This window comes from Galeopterus variegatus, unplaced genomic scaffold (assembly GCF_000696425.1).
Source record: "Galeopterus variegatus unplaced genomic scaffold, G_variegatus-3.0.2 Scaffold3977, whole genome shotgun sequence".
Lineage (NCBI taxonomy): Eukaryota > Metazoa > Chordata > Mammalia > Dermoptera > Cynocephalidae > Galeopterus > Galeopterus variegatus.
Window position 1 is genome coordinate 117,419 of NW_007730088.1, and position 19,582 is coordinate 137,000.

The window sequence follows — 19,582 nt, forward strand, 5'->3', positions numbered from 1 at the left end:
AAGTCACATAAGGAAAAACTAAAATCAACAGCTGTTTGTCTAAGATACAAGATTAAATCTAAGTTTATGGCCTATATATACCCTGTCAAACTCATGTTCAGGGTCCCAGGATTCTCAGAATATGAGTCCAGCTGGGTCCTGCGCATAATAAACCTTCTGATTCTCCTACTTTCTGAGTGTCTGGAGCCTTTCTTGCTTAGTTCGTTCCACAACATTATTATTTTCTTCCATTTCATTATTTCTTTTCCTTTTCCTTTCTGGAACTCTTACTATTCAGCATGTTGTGCCTGCCCTCCTATTTCCCATCCTTTCAGTTTTTGTTCAATTCCCTAGCAGACTTTTATCAACTTCACACTGTAGCCGTTCCATTGAAATTAGTAGTTTGCCTGTTATATTTTTATTTTCTAAGAATTCTCTCTTTCTACAGATTGTTTATTTTCACATCATTCTGTTCTTATTATGTGCATACAGCAAAGGACACTTTACAATATAAATATTAAAGATATTCCTAGAAATACTAACACCTTGTTACAACTGGGTTACTTCACATACTGTTGCAGGGAACCATAAGCATTTTTAATTGTTGAGCTTTTCCCTTTTCCACTTGAGAAACTGTTTTAGAAACTCTATGCTCCACTGAAAACTTGGGCCCCTGCCACTTACCCTGCTTGCTTCTTGGGCCTGCCCTCTATGAGATAACAGCAGTCTCACACCATCCCCCAGGGGCCAGAGGCAAATTAGGCTCCTAAAATGACCAATGGACTGTGTCCCATAATCAGCCAATCCAAATTAGCAGAACAGCATCCCTCATTTACATAAGAGGACCTGAATGATAACCTGGGAAGGAGAAGGGTTGGAATTTAGGCTATATAAGGGGGTCTTTTCCTTTGTTCTGGGAGACACTGGCTAGGAGTTTCTGCTCCCTAGTGCTCTCCTTGCTTGCAAGCAAAAAGAGGTGCTGTAACACTGAACAAAGAGCTGCAACACTAAAATAAAGAGCTATGAAACTACAACACTGACGCCGGTCTTGGATTACTCTGTGTGTTTGCCCTATAACAATACCACCTTTAGCTACTCTGAATTACTATACTATATAATCCTTCAGGCTTAACAGAACATCACTTATTTACCCACATTGAATCTTTCTTTCCCTATCTATATCCTAAAGTTGTAAAACTTAAGGATTGGAGGGATTTAAAGTCATTTGCTCCAATCACCCACCCACCCATCTTATCTAGGACTCTGTATTAGTTTGTGTAACATATTACACAAACTTAGGAGCTTGAAACAACAGACATTCATTATCTCACAGCCTTTATGGGTCAGGGATCCAAGCACGGCTCAGCTACATCTTCTGTTTAAGGCTGGAAAGGTGTTGGCCAGGGCTGGGTTCTCATCTAGAGACTCGACTAGAGAAGGATCTGCTTCCAAGCTTGCTCAGCTTATTCGCAGCACTCAGTTTCTTGTGGCTGAAAGACACATGGAAACTTGCTTCTTCAAAGCCAGCAACAGAGAGAGACTCCAGCATCAGGGGTACTCTACTATTACATAATCATATACAGATAATCATATGCATGTCATCACCTTTGCTGCATTCTATTGACACCAACCGATTCACAGGTCCACCCACACTCAAGGGGAAGGGATTACAGAAAGGCACAAGAACCAGAAGGTGAGGATCATGGGGACTACCTTGAAATCTCAGCCTTGGCACTGTTGACATTTGGGGTCAAATAATTCTTCGTTTGGAGGGCTGTCCTGTGCACTGTATGCCTGGCCCATAAGTAGCAGTAGCACACTGCCACTCCCAGACAAAAAATATCTCCAGACACTGCCAAAAGCCCTTTGGGACAAAATCGCCCCCAGTTGAGAATAACAGTTGCTCTATAGGAACAATGCAACAACTTCTAGCAAGCAAATTTCCCAAAAGAAAGTTCTGTCTGTTCTTACAAGTTCTGCATTTCTTCTTCAGCTTTTTTCTAAGTAGCAAAAAATAAATGAGTGAGTTAGAACTTCTGTAAAGTTCAGTGACAGCAATTGCTTTTAAATTGAGATATAATTCACATACCACAAAATTCACCATTTTAATATGTACAATTCAGTATTTTTATTATACTAATAAGATTGTGCAACTACCACCACCATCTAATTCAGAACATTTCATCATCCCAGAAAGAAACTCTGAACCTATTAGCAGTCACTCTTCCACTCCTCCCTTCCCCCAGCTCCTGGTAAACAATGATCTACTTTCTATCGCTATAAACTTGCCTATTCTTTTCATTTCATGTAAGTGGAATAATAAAATATATAGCCTTTTGCATCTGGATTCTTTCATTTAACAAAAAAATTTTTTTATGTGTTGTAGCATGTATCAGTACTTCATTACTTTTTATGGTTGAATAATATTCCATTGTATGGATATACCACATTTTGTTTATCTAGTCATCTGTTGATGGATATTTTGGTTGTTTGCACTATGTGGCTATTATGAATAATGTCACTATGAACATTTATGTATAAGTTTTTGTGAGAACATATGTTTTCAATACTCTTGGATATGTCCCCAGGAATGGGTGGTATCACTATGTTTAACTGGTTAAGCCAAACTTTTCCACAATGGCTACACCATTTTACAGTCCCACCAATGTCTGAAGGTTCCAATTTCTCCACATTTTCACCAGCATTTGTTATTGTCCCTCTTTTTTATTATTGCCATCCTACTTGATATAAAGTGGTATCTCATTGTGGGTTTAATTTGTCATTCCCTGATGGCTAATGATGTTGAGCATCTTCTCATGTGCTTTATATATTTTATTTGGAGAGGTGTCTACTCAAGCCCTTTCCCCCATTTAATTGAATTGTTTTCCTTTTTGTTGTTGAATTGTAACAGTTCTTTGTATATTCTGAATACTAGACCCTTATCAGCTACATGATTTCCAAATATTTTCTCCTATTCTGCAGATTGTCTTTTCACTTTCTTGAATAGTGTTCTTTGAATGAAAAACATTTTTAATTTTGATAAAGTCTAATTTATTTTTAGCTTTGTTGCTCAAGGTTTTAGTGTCATATCCAAGAACCCATTGCCAAATCTAAGATCATAAAAAACTTGGGTATCCTCATGGGTATCAACATATAACTACCATCAGCTACAAGCCTTTCTACCTTGACCATAGGTTGGTTGGAAAACATAAATACAAGGGTACTTCAAAAAGTTCATGGAAGGGTTCTTTTAATTCTATTTTTTCACAAACTTTTTGATTTGGGAATCAATGCACAACAAATTTTAAAAAATGGTGAAGCAATGAGAATGGTTGAGATTTTCCAGAGATAAAATGTAACATGGGAAGAGGAAGTCAAGAACAAACAGACTTCTGGTGATCCCAATATAAAGAGCACACAGAGGAGGAGGATCCCATTCCCCATTCAAATCATTTTTCTTTTGATTTGTCAAGGTGATAAACTGTATTCTATTACTAGTTCCACCTACTTCTAACCCTGACCTACCCTGGATTTTCTTGAACTCCTCTGAGCACAGAAGGAGCAACAGATCTCATCTGTTTTTTTCAGTTCCCTTATTTTACTCAGGATAACTACATTCCCAGTCTAGTTTGCCCAATATTTTAAACTGCAATATTCTCAGTTGCCATAATCTAATTCTTCTCTAGCAAGCAGAACACTGCCTCCTGCCCACAATCATAGATGTTGGCTTTTCAGCAATCACAGGGCTTAAGCCCAACTACCAATTTCTTGGATTCAATTTTATATGCAAAGCACATCTTGTTATTGGCATAAACACACAAAGTGCTATATCGTACTTCTTTTCATATTTTCTTTCATTTTCAATACATATACTCACAAACATATACAAAATTTTTCAGGAATACATAATTGTGATAACATGCATGTTTTCTGTGGATATGTACAATCCTCTGTTCTTTATTCTTTTCCTTCTTCTTTGGTGACATTGTGCCAATACTAGACATGACACATGCAGACACCTACAACAGAGTTTCTTCATAGTCTTCTAACTTTTACATCTGTGTGCATTAAATTAGTCAAGCACCATTAACACTGATACACATGGCCTGTCCAGGTGAAGACTCTTCTACTTTTTGAAATGGATTCTGAGGGAGCACCACATGATGTTCTCACACCATCTACTTCCCTCTGATTTAGCTGCTAATTAACCACCCCCCAAAAGTGGAAGAGCACCTGCTGTGTTTGATCACCAAGTCCAGGGAAAAACTAAGAATGGCTTCCAGATGCCTGAGGACAACTGACATTTCTACAGTAACTGAGCACTTGAAAAATATTTTCATTCACATTATCCCATTTTATGCTTATGACATGCTTTGGGAGTTGATATTATCAGTCTTCGTTTTATAGATACGGACATGATTTGTCCCTTAGTAAGTAGTATAACTATAAACACACCATACTGTCCTCATTAGATTTGGGATAATGTCTGTTTTACATTATCACAATCTAGTGAATATTGTGGGATTTCCTATATAAGGAGGAATATTACATTTTTGAAGCAAAATACATGTCCAAACTCAATAAATAATACACAAAAATTTGAACCTTTAAATATGTGAAAACGTTGTAGGCAGTAAAAACTCCAGGTCTTGCCCATTTCCTCTCACCATGCTGATGTCTGGAACTCTCTCTGGCTGGTCTGACTCCTAGCAAATATTGGCAGTAGTGAGATGAGTAAAACACAGGAAACTGTTGAGTTGACGGAGAAACTCATATAGGCCTGCACCACCATGTCCTACTTCATCAGAAATCTATCATTTGTGGGTCCCTCTGCAACTGCTCTACTATTAGCCCCAAAATACCAATGAGCTTTGTGTTGGAGAAGAGCATCATCTCCTTTGATGCTCTTTGTCGCACCTCTACTTCTTGCTTATATTTGTCATAGTCGAGTGTGACTAGCAACTGCCATCATTACATCTCATCAAGTCAATGTCCTACCAGTAGTTGTAGTATTTGTAATGGGGTTGGTTGGTTCAACTAACAATAGCCATTGTGCCTTGTATTAAAACTATCCTATTGGGAGTTATCCATCTCTCATGCACTAGCATGTATTGATATGACAATTTTCTTTTTGGCTTAATTCAACATTGTAGTCACTAGATTAATAATCCTTGGTTCCTGTATCTTTTATCTTTAGCGTCCTTCACATCAGCTTCCTGCCACATCAGAGGGCAAGTCCAAAACTTTCAGCAGCAGCTGTGGGATTTTCTATGGGACTGATGCATTCATGCTTCCGCCTTGTTCTCTCTCAGGTTGCTCACTCCAGAAAAAGCCAAGTGCCATGTAGAGAGAACACTCAATCAACCCTATGGAAAGGACCATGAGGTAAGGAAGTAAGGCCTCTGCCACACTGAGGCCTTGTGCCAAAGCCGTGTGAATGAGCCATACATGATGTGAATCTTCCAACCCCAATCAAGCCCTCAGATGACTGAAGCCAATCTCTAGACTATAACCATGTGAGCAACTCTGAGTCAGAGCAACCCAGCTAAGCTGATACCTATCTCCTGACCTACAGAAACTGGGAAATGATAAATGTTGTTTTAAGTTGTTACATTTTAAAGTAATTTATTACACAGAAATAGTTAATGCATATATGAGGATATACTCAAACTCAGTGACTATCAAGAGATATGCAAAATAAAATAACGAGTCATCACTTTATACCAGTAGCCCTATAGGCCCTAGAAATTTTAGTCTTGAATATGTATCTCAACTGAATTCTATTGTAGGACCAACCATAAGGGGAAACCTGCATTATTTGTGGTACAAGGAGTAAAAGCAGAATGAGTGTCCATCAACAGACAAGTGAGAAGGTAAAATGAAGTGTTTTGCAGCAGTAGAAACAACAGATTAGCTGTGGACATAGCAATATGGATTGACGTTAGAGGCACAGTGCTGAGTTTAAAAAGTAAAAAATGAGTAAAACTCACTGAGCCCATCTCCCCTTTGAAACATCTGCAATATTTCAAAGATACCTGAAGTAGGAAGGCTAAAGAGCTAAATGAAAATCCTCTGAAGAGGATAATAGAAGCTCTCACAGTCTTTCAGAGCTTAAGAGACAAAGACTCAACAGACTTTCAATCAAAAACGTAGAAAGTTCAGGCTTAGGAATAGGAAAAATTAAATGTAGATTGAATCTTACTAAAACTCCAACACAAGCCTAATCATGTTCCTGATTGTATTGTGATCAGACCATTATGTATGCCTAGCAGAAGAAAGGAGAACAACCTTTGCGAAAGATAACATCAGTTAGAGCATCTACAGTTCAGAGTTTTTATACATAATGTTCAGCATACAATGCAAAAGTACTAGGCATTCAAAGGGCTAAAGCCATATGACCAATAACAAAGACAAAAAGTAGACAGTAAAAGCAGACTCTGGGTTAGCAATAATGATTTTTAAACAACTGATTAATATGACCAAAAACATAGAAGATAGGTCTGGCTGGTTAGCTCAGTTGATTAGAGCCTTATAACACCAATGTCATGAGTTCGGATCCCCATACTGGCCAGCCGCCAAAAAAAAGAAAAAGAAAATAGAAGATGGGTGAATTAGATGAAAATATAGAAATTTTCACCAGAAAACTAGGAGGATCTCTAAAAAAAAAAGTCAAATGGAATTTTCTGGAGTGATAATAATACTCTAATCTTAATGAGGTGTGGAATATGCATTTGTCAAACTTCATGTACATACACTTATACTTTGTGCATTTTATTGTATATGAATTATACTTCTAAATAAATAAATTGTAAACAAATATTGAAGTGTAGTTAATGATGTGCCTGCTTAAGTATTTAAAGAGAAGACTGTCAGTGTCTGCAATTTACTTTGAAATGCAGCCCAAAAAAGGATGGATTGATGGGTGGATGGAAGGATGGATAGATGTATAACAAAGCAAGCTGAGTCAAATGCTAATAATAGAATTAAGGATTACAGGTGTTCACTGTAAAATTCTTTTAACTTTGCTGTATACTTAAATTTATGTAATAAAAATTGATACACTATAATAAGAGAATATTATGAAAAATAATGGTATGCCAATAAATTTGACAATTTGAATGAAAATGGACAAATTCCTCAAAAACGTAACTTATCTCAAAGTGGTTTAAAATAGTCCACAAGTTCTTTAACAGTCCTTCAAAATGTGAAGCCTAATTCCCCTCCACTTGGATATGGGCTGTACTTAATAATTTCTAGTAAAGAGGAAAAAGCACAAGTAGCAGACGTAACTTCAGAGATTAGGTCACGAAAGGCACTGTAGTTTTTTGTTTGCTTTCTCTCTTGGATCACCTGCTCTGGGAAAACCAGCTGCCACGCTGTGCTATGAAGAGGCCCATGTGGTAAGGAACTGAGGTCTATTGCCAACACCCAATGAGAAATTGAGACTCCCAGTCAATAAACACCGAGTGAGCTTGAGTGGATCCTGCAGCCCAGTCAAGCCTTTAAACATCTGCAGCCATAATCAGCATCTTGACCATAACCTCATGAGGGACCCTGAGCCAGAACATACCAGCTAAGCTGTTCCTAAATTTCTAATCTACAGAATCTTTGGGATAAGGAATGGTTTTTATTGTTTATTTTAAGCCCTAAGTTTTTGTGTAATTTTTAATGCATCAATAGAACACTAGTACATTTAAGCTAACACAAAAGAAATTAGAAAATCTGAATAGTCAAATATTTACTAAGGAAATTGAATCAATCACTAAAACTTCTGCGCAAAGAAAATCCCAAAACTAGATGGTTTCACCAGCAAATTCTTCCAAATATTTAGTGAAGATATGACACCAATATTGCACTACCTCTTACAGAGAATTGATAAAGCGGGAATACTTTCTAACTTATTTTGTTTTGTTTTGTTGGTGGCTGGCTGGTATGGGGATCTGAATCCTTAACCTTGGTGTTATAACCTAACTCTTTAAGTGTGGTCAGCATAACCTGCTAAAGACCTTTTAAAAAAAGGAAAATTAGATCAAGTTCTCTTTCTTTCTTAAATATAAATGTAAAAATCCTTAACAAAATTTTAGCAAACTGAAACCAAGAAAAAAACCAAGAAGATAATATACCATAACCAAGTGAAGATTTTTTTCACAAATTCAAGAGTAGCTTAACATTCAAAAATCAATTAATATATTTCATCACGATAACAAAGAGAAAATTCATATAAACATCTCAATATATGCAGAAAAAAATATTCTTAAAAGTTCAACATTCATAATAAACACATTAGCAAACTAGGAATAAAAGAGAACTTCTTAAATGTAAAAAAGGAATATCTACCAAAAAAAAAGGAAAGAAAAGAAATCCTACTCAATGGTGAAATATTGAAAACTTTCCCTCTAAGAGAAGGAAGACTGGGATACCCACCATCACTGCTTATATTCAATATTGTACTGGAGGTTTTAACTAGTACAGTAAGGCAAGAACAAGAAATAAAAGGCATAAAGATTAGAAAGGAAAAAACAAAACTCTTATTTTTCACAGATGACATGGTTGTATAGATAGAACATCCAAATGAACCTACAAACTATTAGAATCAATAAATGAATTCAAAAAGGTTGCTGAGTATAAGAGCAATGTACAAAATCACTTATATTTCCATATGTTAGCAACAAACAATTAAAAAATCAGATTTTAAAAAGATACAATTAACAATGGCATCAAGAAACATCAAATGCCTATGAATAAATCCAACAAGAGATGTGTAAGACATCCACACTGAAAACTAAAAATGGCAATGGACAGAAATTGAAGAAAGCCTATGAATGGAAGTTTATATATACCATGTTCATGGATTTGAAAACTTAATGCTGTAAAAATTTTAATTTTTCCCAAATTAAGCTATAGATGTAAAGATCCTGATCAAAAATTCTGGCAGGTTTTTCCCTCTGATGGTGATAAACTGATTGGAAAATTCATATAGGGATGCATATGGTCAAGAATAGCCAGAGCAAAAATCTTGAAGAACAATGAAGCTAAAAGATTTACACTACAGGTGTCAAAGATCTATTATAAAGCTATAGTAGTTGAGATAATGTAGAATTGGCACAAAAATGGACAAAATTGTCAACTGATTTATGACAATGACAAAGCTGCACTGCAATGAGAAATGGATGATTTTTTCAATAAATTGTGTTAAGTCAATTGGATATCCATATGAAAAATAATGTATCTTGACCCCTATTTCTTACCATATATTAAAAAACAATTCCAGATGAACTGCAGACCTAAATGAGAAAGATAAAACCAAAATATTTTAGAGAACACACAGGAAAAATTTTTCATAACATTGAACTAAGCAAAGTTTTCTTAAACAAGACACATAAAGCACTATCCATATAAGAAAAAAATACATTGACTACACTAAAATTAGAACATCTGGTCATCAAAAGACACCATTAAGAGAATGAAAAGGCAACCAATGGAGTGAGAGAAGATGTAAATAAAACATATTTCTGGCAGTGAGCTCATCTTCAGAATACAAAATGGACCCCTACAAATCAATAAGCAGAAAACAGACAACCCAACAAAAAAACAGGCAAAAGACTTGAACATACACTTTACAAAAGAAGATATCCAAATGGCCAAAGTAGCCAACTTCATTAGTCATCAGAGAAATTCAAGTTAAAACCACAATGCACACCTTCCAAAATGACCAAAAAGAATTTTTTTAATTCCAAACAGTAGTGACAAGGATGTGGAGTAAATAGGACATTCATAAGTTTCAGTAAAAGTGTAAATTGATAAAAACCACTTGGAAAACTATAGAGATGAACATACGCATAGCTTTATGACCCAGAAATTCACTCCTGGGTATACAGCGAACATAAATGCAGACATACATTCACCATAAGATACGTATTAGAATGTTCGCAGCAACATTATTTTATAGTAGCCAGAACCTGGAAACCCAAATGTCCATTAACTGGTGAATGGACAAATTTTTGCACACACACACACAAAGAAAATGGATTTTCTGATACACACAGCAACATGGACGAATCTCAAAAATATGCTGAACAGAGAACCCAAACACAAAAAAATTCATGCATATGATTGCATTTATATAAAGTACAAAAACAGGCAACAAAATGGATTATTCTCTTAAACACAATGTAGAGTAAAAGAAGCCAGACAAAAAAAGTATATACAGATTATTCCATTTTTATAATGTATGAAAGAGACAAAACTAATCTATGCTATTAGAAGTTGAGACAATGATTACCTTTTGGGAAACGATAGTTATTGGAAAGAAACACAGAGGTGGTTTCTGGGGTGCTAGTAATATTCTGTTTCTTGATCAGATAATAATTTATTGAATTGCACACTTATGATATGTGCATATGTATATGTATATATACAATAAACATGTAAAGTATTTTTAAATATCAAATATATATATATATATATATATATATATATATATATATATATGAGTATATGTATACAAACCAATAATAAACATCTGGCAAAAACACACAATTAAAAGATGCAGAAACAAGAGTGTGCAGGCGGTAATGGGGAAAGAAATAAAGGATCCCTTCTACAGTTGCCATACCTGGATCACTTCAGTTAGCACACTCAAGGCAGCTCTGAATCAGAGTTGACCTCTAGCCTGTGGGATGGGGAGAGAAGCAGGCCCAGCCCAAATACTTGCAGACTTAGGAAAAAAGTTCAAATAGAGGCCAACATACTATGTATCTAAAAAATGAAAAGTCGTAAACCAACCTAACAAAATGTTGGATAAAATATGTTCTACCTGCCTACCTTGAATATATAGATAGACACACACACACACACACACACACTCTCTCTCTCTCTCTCTCTCTCTCTCTCTCTCTCCCCATAATGATCAGGAATACAGTTTACAAAGATCTTCACATACACTGCTCTTAATCAACCCCCACAATCTTGTAAGATTATAACATACCACCATTTGAGAAATGAGAAAACTGGGCCTGAAATGACTTGCCTGATGTCACACAATTTAAAAAATGAGCATTGTTATGTCTCCAGTGGAGAACTTTTCCCTCCAAATTTCAAAGATCATCTTCTTTCCACTACTCAGCACTGCCATGCATTCTCCAGGTTTCTAGAAAACTGATGGGGCTAAAAAAGACACTGGAAATTGTAAATATGTGGTTGAAACATTTTGGAAAAAGACCAGAGTCAGGGAAAGAAATTTAACATCAAATACAGAGCAGTTTCTGGGAAAGAGCCTGGACCCAGAGCAAAAATCGTCATTGGGACAAAGACTACTATGTAGGGGTAGCAATCCTAGCTGAGTGCTGGGGGCTCCATTCCCACCCCGAACCACAAAATGAGGGCCTTCAGCACATTTGAGCAATCTCCACCCAAATTCCACACCAACTACATGGGGGGCCTGGCTCCACCGCCCTCCTTCTCTCCACCACCCCCTGAAAATACTTTATTAATGAAAGGGCAGCATAAAACCACGGGACTCCATCTGCTCAGAAACGATCCAGAGAGAGCAACCTGGCACCAGCCCCAGGTGAAGCCTGACCCTCCTCCAGCAAGGACCCGCTAAGGCTATGCCTCCCTCTAATTACCAGGTGCCTGGGTCAGGAGCTGGGCTGTTATTTAGAGAACTGCCGCCTGCTCCTAGCACAAATACCCGTGAGGCTGGGGCTGTAGCACTGTCTGCTCAAAGCCAGCTGCCTTAGACTGCCATCTCCTCACTCCACTATTCCGAGACCCCCCGTGCTGCCTCTGCACCCCCAAGTTCAGCAGCATCATGTCGCTCGCACACACAGCTGCAGAGTACATGCTCTCTGATGCCCTGCTGCCTGACCGCAGGGGTTCCCACCTCAAAGGACTGCGTCTAGAACTGCCCCTGGACCGGATGGTCAAGTTCGTAGCTGTGGGCTTCCCCTTGCTGCTGATGTCCCTGACACTCGCCCAGGAGTTCTCCTCTGGTAAGTTGCTTCCCAGGCCCAGTGCATAAGAGAGACTCCACTTCGTTTCAGCCTTTGAATGGGCTCTGAAGTGAGACAGCTCCCACACTGACTAGGTGTCATGGCTTTGGGCTGGGCTGGATTACCCAAAAGGCAGACGAGGCATGAGTTTAGGGCACCAGCAAAGCAGAGGCACCAAAAAGTTTCAAAAGTCTTCTCCAAAAATTTACAAAAAATAATAATAATAATCAGTCACAATTTCAGTATTCATATATTTTATGTCATTTCAATAATTAAACTTTTATTTTGGTTTTCATATGGATGAGAGAGGTTGGGGCCCCATAACCTTTTGGGGACCTTGGACCTCTTTGTCTTCTTAGCCATGCTGTCAAGTCTCTTATTTTCTCTGAGCCCTATTCCCACCCCCCACCTCCAAAGTTGCTGATTTGAGAATGTGTGTTAAGTGCTGGACAGAGCCTGGCACATCAGAGGAGCTAGAAACCCCAGCCACAAACACGAACATTGACATACACACGTATCTGGTGTCTTAAGGGCTAGATTAGCCAGCAAATCCACTGCTTCTGTGAAAGAGAATGTGGACTCCCTGAGAACTGGGTTTCTTTTCTGGCTGTGCCATAAGTTACTACATTTCCCAACGAGGTGTGTCAGCCTCCACCACCTCTTCATTCATGCACAAGAAGGGGAAAAGCCCTGATTCCCACCTCTGTCTCTTTCTGGATAATGATGGGAGAACAAAAAAAAGAGACTCTCCTCCAAGCACACTTTCCTTCCAGCTCCTTTTGTCCACCCTTTCTCTTGATCTGGGCTCAGAAGTCCAGGCAATTAATCCTCTACATTTTAGAGTCTAAAAGATGTCAGCTCGCTCAAGAAGGAGACATTGCTGTCAAACTGCAAGCCTTCTGGTGCCAATCTGCAGGGGCACAGGGAGGCCCTGCTGCCCACCTGTCTGGGAGTCTAGGGGGCTCTGAGAGAAAAGAACCACCAAACCCAAAGGGCTAAGTCCACACATTAGCAGGTGTGCCCTGTCCTACCGTGACATAGCATAGTCCAACTCAGAAAACTGGGGCATGGGAAGAAGATGACACCTACCAGACACAGAAATTGGCAGAGCTGTGAAAGCGATCCCTAGGAAGCTCGTAGATGACTGTGCCGTGGGTTCCCATTCCTCCACTCCAGCTCAGGGCTGCCTCAAAGCCGTATTCCTGTTGCAGGATCTCCAATCAGCTGCTTCTCTCCCAGTAACTTCAGTGTCCAGCAAGCTGCCTATATCGACAGTTCCTGCTGGGACTCACTGGTTCACCACGAACAGGATGAGCCTGGCCGGTACAAGATGAAATCTCTCTGGCCCCACAAGGTAAAGTGGGCAGTGACCCAATCAGGCCGGCTTCATGGCTGAGTGCAGTGGAACAGAACCACATCATTCTGCTCCTTCTTGCCTCTTTTCCCCCACCCCATTTATTCTGTCACTGACTTTCATGTTCAGGCATTCTTCAAAGGGCTGGTGATCTTTGGTTGCCCACTTTTATCTGATAGGAAGCTTTGTGTCTATGGGTGGGGTTTGTAGACAGGCAGCCTTCAGTTTAAGGTGGTCCCTTTGGTCTGTTTCATTGGGAAGACCTCAAATATCAGTGTCTATAGTCCTTTCTCTTTCCCTGAGAGGAGGCATTCAATCCATAATCTGTGGACAGGGGCAGAGTGCAGTCAGTATTAAGCCTGGATGCCACTCTACTGGGAACTCAGCTGTGGGTCTCACCATTCAGTATTCATTCAGCTGGTCCCCTGCCCTCAGTGGACCCAAGTGCAGAGCTTAGACTGATTTAATCTCTCTAGAGAGTGAACCTCAAACCTCTGTCAAGTAAGGAAAGGGTAACCACCACTTGACTGCCTCACATTACAGAAAGGATCTGTGGGTCTGTTTCTCACACAGATCTCTCAAACAATTTTCCTGTTTCCATCCCCACCTGCACACTCATTTTCAGCGGTACCTGGTGTCTCCAATTCCTGAGGCTTTCTGGTTCTGTGCTGCCAAACAGCTTGCTGGTTCCTGCTTCCACTCCCATCCTCCCCACAGGCTGGTACCTTCTATCATGCAACTGCTGCCAGTTTTCAACATCTTGTTGCTCTTGTCTCCTCTCCTGTTCTGTCTTTAGAAGATTATGTGTGTGTGTGCATGTGTGTGTTTTAATCCTTTACTGTCATCCTAGTGAGGTTTTATGAGGGCAAAACGGTGATAGGTATGTTCAATTCACAATGTTGAATCAGAAGTCACTCATACCATTTTCTAGGCATGACAATTTACAAGACCTCAAAATGCCACTGTTCTAGGACCCAGACAAAACTAGAGACCTCTTAACCCTGGAAAGGGCTAAGAGGTCTCTACCACTGTAAGTTCAAGCAGGATCTAGATGGTAACAACCTCTAGTGTAGAGGGGACTCAAATGTCAGAAATGGGTCAAATTGCCTGATAATCAGGATCACCAGGAATTTCTTTAAGCCCAGATTCTCTGGCTCCACTTCAACCCTACTGAAATAGAATCTCAACAGCTGAAGGGTTTATTTTCAAGAACACCATTTCTTGGGCAAGAGTGAAAAGGTTCTAATTTTCTCTCATAGTCTAGTGTAACTTTCCTGACCTATTTTTGTTTAGTTTGGAAAACACACACACACCTTTCTCCTCTACCCAGATGTAATCAAGTATGTATCCTCCCTCATTTCCTTCAAACTCTCCTCTAAAATAACAAAGCCTCCCTGGTTCAGGAGAAGCTATAGATCAAGAAGTCATTAAGAGAATAAGATCCAAAATCAGACAGCCTAGTTCCAAATCCTGGCCTCCTATCCACTAATGTGAAACCCTATACAGTTTACTTAATCTTTTCACGCTTTAGTTTCCTTATTTGCAAAATAGAAATACTAATCATACCTACCTGATAGCATCCTTGCGAAGATCAAATGAAATAATGCATGTTATTCAAGATAAATGTTACTTCAAAAACCCTTTACAAGTAGAGATTTTACTGTGGGCAAAATAGTTGGTCCAACCCTATTAGGTGTGGTATGTATGACGGGGAAACCTAAAAGGCTCTATATTTGTTTGCTAGGGCTGCTGTAACAAAGTACAACAAACTGGGTGGCTTACAAAACAAAAATGTATCGTCTCACAGTTCTGGAGGCCAGAAGTCCAAGATCAAGGTGTCATCACTGTTGGTTCCTCTAAGGCATGTGAGAGAAGGATCTTCCAGGCCCTTCTCCTTGGCTTGGAAATGCATCACCTGGGCATTCTCCCTGTTCACGTGCCTGCCTCTTCACGTGGTGGGGTGTTTGTTTTAATGAGGCCAGTCATAAGGGATCAGGGACCCACCCTATTCCAGTATAACCTCATTTTAAATTAACTAACTGCATCTGCAACAACCCTATTTTCAAATAAAGTTTCATTCTGAGGATACCATATTAAGGACTAGGACTTCAACACATGAATGGGGGGTGGGAGGCGGGGGCACAGACAAAATTCAATCCATATCAGTCCCTTATTTTGGGCAGCTAATAGTTGAGGAGACAAGGCTTATGCATTCCTAAAAGTCAGTTTATGTATCTACATACCTGAAAGAGCCCCCAAAGAATTCCTAGACAATATCTGATGGCATAGTTGGCATTACCACAAATCCAAAGATGAGAAAAGACCACTGTGCATCAGAAAAGTCAGAGAAGGCTACATGGAGGAAATGGGATTTTCTCTCCCCTAGGATGCATGGCCACTGCCTAGACAATATCTGATGGCATAGTTGGCATTACCACAAATCCAAAGATGAGAAAAGACCACTGTGCATCAGAAGTCAGAGAAGGCTACATGGAGGAAATGGGATTTTCTCTCCCCTAGGATGCATGGCCACTGTTGGCCATGATCTCAGGCTAGCTACTCAGCCTAACACATTTGTGGGGAGAGGGAAAATGGGAAATCTCTCTTTCTCTCTGACTCTCTCTGTCTCTTCCTCTCCTCCCGGGGGCCCTAGACAGACCCTGGATCAGAAAAATAGACCCGGGGAGCATGAAGATCTACCATCCCTTCTCTGCGAGCCTCACTATATTCAGCCAGGTCAGAAGAGTGCTGTAGGTCCTGGACCTGTGGTAGCCCATTCCTTACACTGCCTTCTCCTTGTGAGGCAGAAACCAGGGAAACGAGAACCCCTAACTCAGAAGTGTCACTCCACGTCTCAGCACCCAGGGCTTCCCTCCTCAGAATGATTCTTGCCCTACAGGCCCTCCCCTACTCCCTGCTGGCCCTGGCCATGGTCATGTATCTGCCAGTTCTGCTCTGGCAGTATGCAGCGGTGCCCACCCTCAGCTCAGATCTGCTATTCATCATCAGTGAACTGGACAAATCCTACAACCGCTCCATCCGCCTGGTGCAGCACATGCTAAAGATCCAGCAAGAGAGCTCCGACCCCCACATCTTCTGGGATGAGCTGGAGAAGTGAGTTGTCTCTTCCACCTTTTTCTGAAAGGCTCAGTCCAGCACTAAAATGATGTCCTTGCATAGTAATCTTTTCTAAAAAAAATTTTTTTTTCACTTCAGATGGGTAATGTGCTGATGTCATGACAAGGTTTACAGGAAGGCACATCTCACAAAATAGTGTGAAAACCTGATCATCACGCTTATGAGCCATAAAAGGATCTCTTGCATAGCAATCTTTAAATGATCCTCCGTGCCATCCTTCGCAAAGTGCTTAACACAACATATCGTTAACTTTCCATCATTTCTGTAAGGGGAGATGAGAAAAGATTCTGCCTCTAGTTTACAGATAAACATACTGTGCCACAAAGGCATTAATCTCTCTAAAATACCACTTTTGTACACTATTTCTCTGCTCAGAAGCCCCAAATAGCTCCCCCCATGCCTACCAAAAAATATCCAAATTCTCCCAAATATTTGTCTAAAGGCTTCAACACACTGTCACGAATGACTTTTTCAAACTTCTACCAAGTGACAGCTTTCACTCTACCGAGGCCGTCTCCTCCTTTCCCCCTGAATAAATCGTTTATTTATTTAATCTCTCATCCATCTGAGTGCCAGGCACTGTTCTGAGTGTTTTGGATACATTAGTGTGTGTGTGCTAGGGGATGGGGGCAGGAGGAGACTAAGCTATACCTACCCATGTGGAGCTTACTACTGAGGGAAAACAGACCACAAATAGAGAGAACACATAAGTAAAATATATGTTAGGAGATGGTACATGGTATGAAGAAAAGAAAGTAAGGCAGGGTGAGGCGGGGGTCGGGGAACCTGGAGGGATGAGGAATGGTGGTGTTTTAAATAGGGTGGCTAGGGTAGCCCCCCCACCCCCGGAAGATAGCTGAGCAAAGATTTGAAGTCATATTCTGTCTCATGTTTATGCACATACTCTATCCTGTGGAAAAAGTTCCTCTCTAACTCATGAAGCCCAGCTTTAAGCCAATGTTCTCCGTAAATGTTTCTGAACACCCCACCCCACACTGTTACCTCCTTCCTAACTTTTGCAGCTACTATGGTTTGTATCCATCATTTCCGCAACAAAGTGAACATTATTTTTATTTAATATTTGCATGTACCATGTGCGCTTTCTATTGAGCAGAGACCAGCTTACATGTACCTGAACACCAAAGCTCTTAACAAACACTTGTTAGCACATTGATTTGTATAAAATGAATGAATTAGCCCAAAAATTATATGCAAAGTACACAGGTCAAGAATGAAGGCTCTTATTTAGACTCCCAGTCCAGTGTAATTTCATAAGCCTATTGCTTCCTAAGGATCTCACTTCAGTTCAGAGCTTTAGTCTGCCCTGCTGGGCAGAAATCCAAAGTGGCCATTCTTTATTCATTGATCAATCGGTGGGTTTATCACAATGTACACAGTACTTGGAGAATCAAGATATAGTCACAAACCTCTTTTGGGGGGAAAAGCATGGATATGCCCAGAGGGCAGATTTTCATATCAGCCGAGAATGCTTATTGGATACACAGATCTTCTGTTACTTTCTCACATAGCTGTCTCTTTGGGGTACTGTACTAAATGGTCATTCCTAATCTTGCCTCCTTTTTTCCCCTTGCTCAGGGCTCGGAAAGAACGATACTTTGAATTCCCTTTGCTAGAGCGGTACCTGGCATGTAAGCAGCGCTCACATTCACTAGTGGCTACCTACCTCCTAAGGAACTCCCTCTTGCTCCTCTTCACCGCAGCCACCTACCTGTACCTTGGCTACTTCCACCTGGATGTTTTCTTCCAAGAAGAATTCAGCTGCTCCATCAAGACAAGGCTGCTAAGTGATGAGACCCATGTCCCCGATCTGATCCCATGCAGGCTGACCTCCCTGTCCATTTTCCAGATTGTTAGCCTCTCCAGTGTAGCAATATACACCCTGCTTGTTCCAGTGATAATATACAACCTCACGCGGCTATGCCGGTGGGACAAACGTCTCCTATCCATCTATGAGATGCTCCCAGCTTTTGATCTCCTCAGCAGAAAGATGCTGGGATGCCCCATTAATGACCTCAATGTCATTCTTCTTTTTCTCCGAGCTAACATCTCTAAGCTCATCTCTTTTAGTTGGTTGAGTGTCTTATGTGTGTTGAAGGACACAACCTCCCAGAAACACAACATTGACACAGTGGTTGATTTCATGACTCTACTGGCTGGCTTGGAACCCTCAAAACCTAAACATCTCACCCACAGGGTGTGTGATGAACATCCTTAGTTAAGAAATCATGGAGCAAGAAATTTTATAGAAAGTAAAAATCTCTCCTTCCTCATAAGCCTCACATACTAATACTGCATACAAAAATACCCACTTTAGAATTTCTAAGCTTGGATTTGGATGAATCATATATCCCGTATTGTGTTATCCTAAAGGTGAGAAGACATAATCAAGATGTGCAAAAAAATGTGAAAGCTGGAGCTGAAGAGTCCGAGAACTAAAAAATTAGATCTATAGGGCCGGCCCGGTGGTGCACTGCGCTAGTGCGCCGCTTGGGAAGCGCGGAGGCGCTCCCGCCGAGGGTTCAGATCCCACATACAGACCGGTTCCCGCTCACTGGCTGAGCGAGGCGCGGGGGCAACACCGAGGGTTGCGATCCCGTTGCCGGTCCCGGTCCGGTACGGGGGCGACACTGAGGGTTGCGATCCGTTGCCGGACACGGAAAAAAGACAAAAAAAAAAAAATTAGATCCATAGCATTCTATGAAGATAGTAAAATAAATGAGGAAATAGAAATAAAGTCTAGACATTATACAAGGAAAAAAGATTCTAAAGGCTAACTATGGAGGTTGGTTGGTTCTCACTATATTCACTCCATGCCCCTTCTAGGATGCACACTCTGCTTACCCCAAAGAGCAATTGGAGAAATCTGGTAAGAAATTAGTAGAGATGTGAAACCCCTGGAAACGCTTTGTTGTGACCTGAAATCCTAGGAATTTGCCCAGCCTGCTTTGTGGAAGTCATTGACCTTGCCCAAGCCCTCCATGGACTGCAAAGTGAGACAGGAGATAATGATGGTTTCAACTTGTAATCTGCTCTTAGGGCTTAAGGGCAGAGTAGAACAAGGCCAGGGCCATGCATTAGCCATGAGTGAAGTCTTGAA

General features: G+C 40.3%; 1 protein-coding gene across 1 annotated transcript; it reads left to right on the forward strand.

The window, feature by feature from the left end:
• The first annotated feature begins 11,791 nt into the window (after positions 1-11,791).
• Positions 11,792-18,934, forward strand: PANX3 (pannexin 3). The gene is made up of 4 exons (XM_008586400.1): positions 11,792-11,972; positions 13,184-13,326; positions 16,226-16,440; positions 18,061-18,934. Exons 1-4 carry the CDS (start codon positions 11,792-11,794, stop codon positions 18,698-18,700), a joined length of 1,179 nt encoding a protein of 392 aa, XP_008584622.1. The 3' UTR covers positions 18,701-18,934.
• Positions 18,935-19,582: the final 648 nt, after the last annotated feature.